This window comes from Choristoneura fumiferana, chromosome Z, assembly GCF_025370935.1.
Source record: "Choristoneura fumiferana chromosome Z, NRCan_CFum_1, whole genome shotgun sequence".
NCBI classification, from domain to species: domain Eukaryota; kingdom Metazoa; phylum Arthropoda; class Insecta; order Lepidoptera; family Tortricidae; genus Choristoneura; species Choristoneura fumiferana.
The window spans coordinates 43,926,320-43,935,019 of record NC_133472.1 but is presented as its reverse complement, the minus strand read 5'-3'; the positions used below and the strand labels follow the sequence as shown (position 1 = coordinate 43,935,019).

The following is an 8,700-nucleotide window of genomic DNA, read 5'->3' as shown; positions in this document are numbered from 1 at the left end:
TAAATAACGGCATAATGTTTTTTATTAAAGGCGAAAAAAACATAAGCACCACCTTAATTGTTTATTTTATTCATACTTTGCGATTGGCTCATTAGTTAATTAATAGAGCGAGAGCCCTCGACAGCCATTACCTCCTTTATAGTATGAAGAAAGACTGGCCTTATTAAAGGCCTACGCTAGCCGGTGCGGGTGCACTGCGCGGGCGCACGCCTGCGGTCGCGGGTGCAGGTACAACTATGCACGCGACGCGCGCAGTCAACGCTGCTCATACTGTTGTTCAACAGACGGCCACCCGCTCCGCTCAAACCGCGACAGCTAGCGTAATATAGGTTTTCTATTTCCATTCCATTCTTTTTTTTCCGACTCATCCCGACTGAGACCATGAGCCAGCCTCCTTCTCAACTGATCGCAGAGACATATCCAAAGAGTATAAGTACCTATATAGAAAGACTTATCCTAACCTCTTTGCAAAACAAATGTCACGAAAAAAGAAGAATAAAAATCGAACACTGAATGACAGAACAATTTTGCTTTTTTTTTTTACCAACAGAATTTATCATCTTTTGCTTATATTTTAGCAAGCAAAATTAAAACAACAATCAAACAGTTTAAACTCTAACCTAAATTCATCCAAAATTATCGGTTACATTTGGAGGTGGGGCATGGATGCAAATGAAAATAAAGATGTAAGCTCAGAAGAGAAACCAGGTAGTAGTCACGACAACGTGAAAAAACCAGGTACAAGCCACGAGAACGCTAAAAAAGACAAAAAACGCGATCACGATTGCGATTCGCAGTCCTCGGAGTCCTGCTGGAGTATGATGGAGTTGAAGATAAGAGACCAAAAGCCGCCACTTCCTCATGCGGGCACGAAGAAGATGAGGCCGGAGAAGAAGGAGAAAAAGAGGAGAAAGGCGGGCCGAGTGGACAAGCGGAGGAGGCGCAGAGGGCGCGTTAAGCGGAGGCCTATTATGAACTTGAAGACCAGGGCTCCCTCAATGTCCACGGAAGACTCTCATCGCTCCGACAGCCCGCGGCCCAGATGCAAATATTGCGGCCACCGCTGCTGTATGCAAAGGTAGAAGGCACTTGTTTTTGTACGATGTTTGTTTTCTAATGTTTTAATTAAACTTTCTTATTAACTTAGGTGTTTACTTCTGACATTCAACAACTCAATATTGCCTTCACTCAGCAAAATTATTCCAGATCTATGTTATTGATACTTAAAGCTCCAGTGACAAAATATAAAGTATCTTCATGCAGACATCACGATTTAGGAGGCAAATTTTAAAGACAGATAAGGATTTCATAAAGCGATAAACTCTATTATCAATGCTGTACACATGCACTAGCGAACGCTCCAAGTATTGTAGGTAAAATAACACAAAAAGTTCACACTAACTTGTAAACAAAGCTAGGGGCGATTAGTTTATATGACAAAAGCATTGATAACTGAGTTTATTTATAGAGGAACTTCCTACATGTCTAATTTTGCCGCCTGAAATCCGATTCCTGCATCAGCAAAAAGTGTTTTTAAACTTTTAGGTTAGTCAATGGCTTAAGGAAGCTGAGCCTAAAGAAATGTCCGGGATTTAAGAGGCTACATCTGCAAGCTAGCATAGCAAATTAGCAACTGTCTTCGTATAGGTACAGAAATAACTAGGCATTTCTCAAAAAAACTGCCAATTTAATTCTCAAATTAATTTGCAAAAAATGCAGGCAGTTCGGTTAAATGATACTTAGGTTAAATTAACAGTTAATCAAAATATCCTTGTTCGTTTGCAACGCTCTTTCCTTCTTAGGGTTCCATACCTCAAAAGGAAAAAACGAAAAAACGGGAAGGGGGAAAAGCACTGCTTAAGCTAATGCACCATCGGGGCTGGCCAATTATGAATATTCAATGGTTGGCCGCCCAGCCTTTGACTTCCTGATACGACACGACACCCAGTTTCTTCTTCACCTGGCCAAAATATCTTCTATCTTGGCCTTCCTCTGCCTCTTCCTTCCAGCAGGTTTTAAAAGAAACAGTCGTGTCGTATCAAGGTGTCCTGTCATATGTCCCTACGGCAATATGGTCTCCAGTTTGGATAGACATGTAAGACAACTATTGCACGTTGAACTTCGGACGACTGTTGTTGTTTAAGGAGTGAATCGCGAGCCTCACGAAGGTACAAGAAAAAGAGCCGAGCGCAACGGGCGCGGAAAGTTTCGAAGAAAATGCTATCAGGTTTGTCTGCGGGGCTGTAGGAATCTATGTTGATCTTATCCATTACTGATTGACATCAGAAAGTTACCTGGTGAGCAGTGGGTTACTCAAGCACCTTTGGGCATTTCTTTCTATCGTTTTACCTTGAGTTTACTCTCCGAACTTCGCCCAGTGCCGCTGTCATAACTATTCATAGATTTTGATGCACATGTGCGTCGGTGGCACGTATGGAAGTCAAGTGGCAGGGAATGCGGTAGACTCAGTTCATAATTCCGAGCTGGAAAAACAGGGTCTCCAGGCGTGTCCCCAAAAAATGTATTGATGTGTCCGTTTTGTTACGAATTTTTCTTAATAATTTTCGTAATAAGACGGACACATCGATACAATATTTTGGGGGCACATCTGACCCTGTTTTTCCAGCTCGGATTCATGGACTGAGTCTACCTCTCAAATTTTCTTGAAATCGTAAAGATAAACTTAGGGCTACAACAAGGTAGACAGAAAGGCCCCTTTCGGCGGTTTTGGACCACAATGAGAAATGACCACTTTTTGAAATGACTACTTCTTAAAATGACCGCTTATTGAAATGACCCGTATAAATTGGGTTTTTCTGGTACATTTACACTCTTTCTTATGTTATGTTAGACGATCCAACAGCGAACCATTAAATCGCGAAGATTTCAAGTCATCATTGGTATAACTAATCATCTCATCCCAGCATTATGTCTACTGGGCTCAAGTCTCCTCTCAATGACGGGCCCAGTGCGGATTGGGAACTTTACTTTGGTATAACTAGACTGTATGATTTCGGTGTCAGAATGCAACCAGATTGGGTCCCGTTGCACGATGCTGTCTCCTTTGTTCCTCAACTCCAACGCGACTCCGCAAGAACTAGCGGAGCAGACGGTCTATTGTGAGGTAAGGAAGTTCAGCTTAACGAGATGTTTCTATGGTTGAAAGACTTTATATCGATCTAGCAAAAAAAGTAAAAAAAAGTAAGCTATGTGTTATTCCAGATGTTCGGCTATCTTCATACTAAATATTTCATCCAATTCGTCTAGCCGTTTTAGCGTGAAGGAGTTACAAATACACATACATACATACATAATCATTTTTAGGGTTCCGTAGTCAAAATGGCAAAAACGGAACCCTTATAGTTTCGCCATGTCTGTCTGACTGTCTGTCCGTCCGCGGCTTTGCTCAGGGACTATCAATGCTAGAAAGCTGTAATTTTGCACGGATATAATATATGTAAACTATGCCGACAAAATAGTACGATAAAAAATTCAAAAAAAAATTTTTTTTGGGTACCTTCCATACACGTAAAGTGGGGGTGATTTTTTTTCTCATCCAACCCTATAGTGTGGGGTATCGCTGGATTGGTCTTTTAAAAACCATTAGGGGTTTGCTAAGACGATTTTTCGATTCGGTGATTTGTTTGGGAAATATTCAACTTGAAAGTGCAAATTTTCATTAAAATCGAGCGTCCCCCCCCCCCTCCTCTAAAATCTAAACCGGTGGGTGGAAAAGTTTTGAAAAATTCAGGATGGTAGTAAGTATATCAAACTTTCAAGGAAAACTATAACGGCTAAGTTTGCTTTAGAATTATTAGTAGTTAAAGAGTAAATAGCAGCCTAAGGTATAAAATATACCTAAACTTGGAAGATTCCGTATAAAATACGAAATCCATAGAAAAAGTAATATTACTTAATTTTTTCGTAATGGCTACGGAACCCTATTTTTGCTGTGTCCGACACGCTAATGGCCGGTTTTTAATATTATATCTTCGTATTATCTGTGGAAACCTTTATTGTTACATGTTATGTATTGCACCTGTATATAAATAAAATTTAAGCTGTTGGTTTTCCGAATGAAATAAAGTAATAAATTATTATACTACTACACTACACTATACTTACTATACTATATATGTTAAGAACTATTTAACCAAATTTACTGTCATTTACCTATATTGATTTTCGTAATCGTGCTTTTGGAAATTTGGAAACAGATAACTCCCCAAATGATCCACCATAGCGTTCAGGAGCTGACGATGCGAAGAGAGAGCGTGCCGTCAAACGCTATCTTATTCCATCTCCAGGTTAGTGACAAACAAAACGGGCTAAGACCATGCTCCATAGACTAGAATCATAGTTTCGAATACGTATTCTCGGAATATGGGTGACACTATTTACCGGACGTACAGACACCAGCACCAATATCTGACACAGCAAGCGTGCATAAATATCTGATACGACTCTATTTCTAGGGTCGGAAGGACGTGTCATATTTTTGCACGCTCCGCTGTGGCAGATATTAATGCTGGTGACTGTACAATACCTCTCTCATCGAGAGACGTCACACTCTTTCGGAACCAACCGCTCACCCAGACAAGAGATGTCGCTACTAAGCAATCAAATTATGATTTCGATGAGAGCGGAACATAGATGTCGCTAGTGCTGCTGCATAAGTAGCGTAGTAGAAATAAGCAACCTGAGATATGTATGCATAGGAAAAATACGTGTCTAGATTCCTGTCCAGCGGTGGTGTAGGGGTTATAGCACGCAGCACGGATTGCTGAGGACCTGGGTTCGATTGCCAGCGCTGGTCTCTTTTTCTGGTTTTTCTGTGCATCCATGTCTCAGTTTGTATTTCCGATATGGACTACTAGACTTGTCTTTCTCTTTTTAGTTTTTATTGTTTCCTCAGGTTGTGTTTCAACCAGAGATGTGGGAGGAATGTATTTTTCATGAACCAATGCAACGCTTCATTGGGAACAATGCACTCGAAGTTGTTGACCACTATGTTTTTCTTGGACAAGTTGTCCAATTGGGTAGGTCCAACTTCGACAAAGAGGTCGCCCGAAGAATCCAACTCGGATGGGCAGCGTTCGGGAAACTTCGTGATGTCTTCTCGTCCAATATTCCGCAGTGCCTGAGACTAGAGTCTTCGACCAGTGTGTGTTGCCAGTGATGACTTATGGCGCTGAGACATGGTCCTTGACTGTTGGCCTCTTAGATAGGCTCAGAGTCACGCAGCGAGCTATGGAGAGAGCTATGCTCGGAGTTTCTTTGCGCGATAAAATCCGGAATACGGAAATTCGTCGAAGAACTAAAGTCACTGACATAGCTGGAAAAATATGCAAATTGAAGTGGCAATGGGCAGGCCACATCGCTCGAAGAACATATAACCGTTTGGGGGGAGAAAAGTCCTCTTGTGGCGACCACGAACCGGAAGACGAAGCGTTGGCAGGCCTCCCACCAGGTGGACTGATGACATCGTGACAGTTGCGGGAAACCGGTGGATGCAAGTGGCGATTCGTCGATTGTGGCGTTCTAAGGGGGAGGCCTTTGTCCAGCAGTGAACGTCTTCCGGCTGATGATGATTATGATGAATGGAACGCTTCAATTACCCCGTCTCGCTCCGCTCAGCTGTTTCCACCAGAGCGGTGCTGCGCGAGGATAGTTGAAGCGTTTCTATTGGTTCAAGAACACATTCCTCGCCAACACATGGTGTAAAGGTAGGTATTGCAGTCGGTCTATTGATGGATCGAAGTTCCCAAGACGATCCCATAGAGCTTATGGGAACGGAAGCAATACCATGCCCTCGGTACCGCTCTGCTTTCAGAGCATGACATGAGTGCGTGTGAGCTAACTTTGGGGGCGGCAGACGTGAACTTGCCTTCGAAATCCAAAAGCTTAATGGTTACTTGACCGCAATGTATATTTCAGAACTAAATTATAGTATTATTATTTTAAAATTTATGACGGTGGAAGCATTCTACACTTCCACTGAACGTAGATATAGTTTAGATATAGTTAGTGTTTAGTATTGTAACTAAGGGTCCCCATACATCCCTGTATTATTATTATTATTATTATTTAAGTATTTTTTTTCTTTAATTGTATAATATAGTTTTTAAGTATCTTATTTGTAATTATATTATTATGAAAAAATGACTTTCTGCCAAGTTTCTTGCGGCGCATTCTTATTGGCAATGATGGTCTTTCCGAAAGCGCTGGTAGTTTAAAAATAGACGTGTAAAAGTGCCCATTGCGGCCTATTTACTGAATAAATCATTTGAAATTTGAATTTGATGTTTCATAATTTTAGACGAACTACCCGGTGAACCCTAACATCGAGGAGGCGGCAAATGAGTTGGCGGATAAACTTTTTATTGCTAATCTCATCGGTAAGTACCAGCCTTGCTTAGTTTGGGACTAGTTCAATTGGTGTCAAGTGTCCCATGATATTATTATTGTTATTTATTTGGATCCTTACGTGTACTTGCCTTAGGTATCGTGTGGTCTCTCCCCGACGACTATTGGCGCTTGACCACTGCTCTCGAAAAGGCCAACAAACTCCAGGAGCGCCACGTCACTCTGTTCTGGAGAATGTACGCTGACACGATGAGACCGCTGGACATAAATCGCGTAAGGCTTTTTGCGCAATAATATAGTGCTAACAAATTAGGTACCATATTTTTAAAGCAGCACACGTCTCTAGGAATAGACTTAAGCATAAAATATTTCAAAGTTTGTTTTGTTTTGTTTACTTTACTTGTTGTTTATGTTGGCTGTGGAATCAGTTACCGACCTCCATCGGGCAATCTCCCACTGTAGCATCTTTCAGGGAGGGCTTGAGAAGGAAGTGACTTACAGCTCCTCCTTAAACATTTGAGGACATTCCTTTGTTTTATATTGGCATGTATAATAATTATGTGTTATGGTTGTATACATATAAATAGTAGTTAATTGATTTATTTATATTGTATTCTATGTATTATATTGTTTAAAAGATTGTACAGTAGCTTCCACTATTTTTGACTCATAAACTCACTCTTTGTCGGACCCTAACTGGTTACTCCTCTTATCTACTCAAAGGTTGACTGGTAGAGATCCCTTAAATGGATAAGCCCGCCAATTATCTCAAAGTTTGTCAATTGTGTTTTGTTTCTTTTCTTTTGTACAATAAAAAGTTTACATACATACATACTTTCTGGAGATAAATAGAGAATCGACTTTGCTGCATAAAAACACCCTGAGATAATTAATAGTCATTGATTAAAACTTCTTTGACTGTCACGAGTAACTGGCCCACTTTGATAAATAAATGTCTAAGTCACGAATGCTTATAGTTTTCCCGCCAATCGTTGACGTTTATGATAAACGAGGCTACGACGTAAGACTAAAGGTATTGATCGTCGTGACGTCATTTGACAGCATTTTCTCAGTGTGAGTTAATCACGCAGGCGCAGCGCCGTATGAATTATTTTGCCAAACGATTTATTTTATTCTTTACATACTTTGTTCTCAATCCAATACAAAAGAATTTTTTGCTCGTTGAAATTAATAAGTATACTTGCGCGAAAATAATTATAGATATTATACAAGATAAATTAATATATAATAAGATTTTATATTGTACGTCCGAAATGGACAAACTGTTGAGACTTAACTTTTGTAGACACCCTATTATGCACACAGTTATAACAATAAAGTTTATTTCTATTTCTATTTCTATTCCAATAAGTTTATTCTCAATCCAACGAATTTATTCTTAATCTGTCATCTCCCAGGATAACAGGATCAAAGGAATTTGGGCACAAATTTGTGCCTCTGGCAGAGGACAGGTTAATCCAACAACTTTGTTTTCAATTCTCATTACTTTGTTATTGATTCCCATACTTTGTTCGGAGTTGTCATACTTTGTCCATTTCCGTTCCAGAAATCAAGACTGACGCGTTGCGATGCACAAACTGGGCCATGTTAGGATGTAGAGAAGACACGTGATAAAATTTGGAGCAGCAAAACAAAGAAATACTTACAATACCGTGCGAAAATAGCAACATATTTACATAAGTTAGATCTACTCTAACTTGTCCTGGTTACAGCTAAAACTAGTTAGTCAGAAGTACCAACAAAAAGTTGGAAACACCCCCGACTCTGTCACTTCAAAGTCCAATATCTCAAAAACGGCTGAACCGATTTTGGTGAAACATGTCTATGAACCATCTGTAGAAACCCTGATTTTAAATAAAAAACTGCATTCAAATCAGTCCACCCGTTTAAGAGCTACGCTGCCACAGACAGACAGACAGACATAGCGGTCAAACTTATAACACCCCTCTTTTTGCGTCGGGGGTTAAAAAGAAGACTGGAAATATCACTGCGAGCTAAAGGAACACCCACACCGTGTCACACTATGACCGTAACAGAAACGTGTCTGGCAAAAATATATCCTTTGTATTGAAAAGTATGAAACTATGCACACTAGCACATTTCCGTGTCATGTATGCGCTGGACATTCCGTTTCTGACACGTTCCTATAACGGTCATGGCACTATACGGTATAATAGGACCTTTAATGTATTGTATTAAATTAATGACAATGTTTACCACGAGTATGTTCTACTTTGCTAAATTTTGCTAAGTGCAAAATTCGAACTTCGTATCTTGCCGTCCCGCTTACGCTAATATTATTTAATATGGGAG

The 8,700-nt window shown here is 40.2% G+C and overlaps 1 protein-coding gene across 1 annotated transcript; it reads left to right on the top strand.

The window, feature by feature from the left end:
* The first annotated feature begins 243 nt into the window (after nt 1-243).
* Nucleotides 244-8,700, top strand: LOC141440163 (uncharacterized). The gene is made up of 7 exons (XM_074104628.1): nt 244-1,078; nt 2,145-2,227; nt 3,024-3,124; nt 4,218-4,307; nt 6,320-6,398; nt 6,503-6,639; nt 7,934-8,700. The coding sequence occupies exons 1-7, from the start codon at nt 663-665 to the stop codon at nt 7,976-7,978; spliced, it is 951 nt and encodes a 316-aa protein (XP_073960729.1). The 5' UTR covers nt 244-662; the 3' UTR covers nt 7,979-8,700.

Bases quoted from the DNA above. Each gene is read 5' to 3' on its own strand.
- LOC141440163 (XM_074104628.1), top strand. From the start codon at position 663: ATGGATGCAAATGAAAATAAAGATGTAAGCTCAGAAGAGAAACCAGGT. The intron at 2,228-3,023 runs GTTTGTCTGCGG...TTTCGGTGTCAG, and splicing joins TTCGAAGAAAATGCTATCAG to AATGCAACCAGATTGGGTCC. The intron at 6,399-6,502 runs GTAAGTACCAGC...TACTTGCCTTAG, and splicing joins TTTTATTGCTAATCTCATCG to GTATCGTGTGGTCTCTCCCC.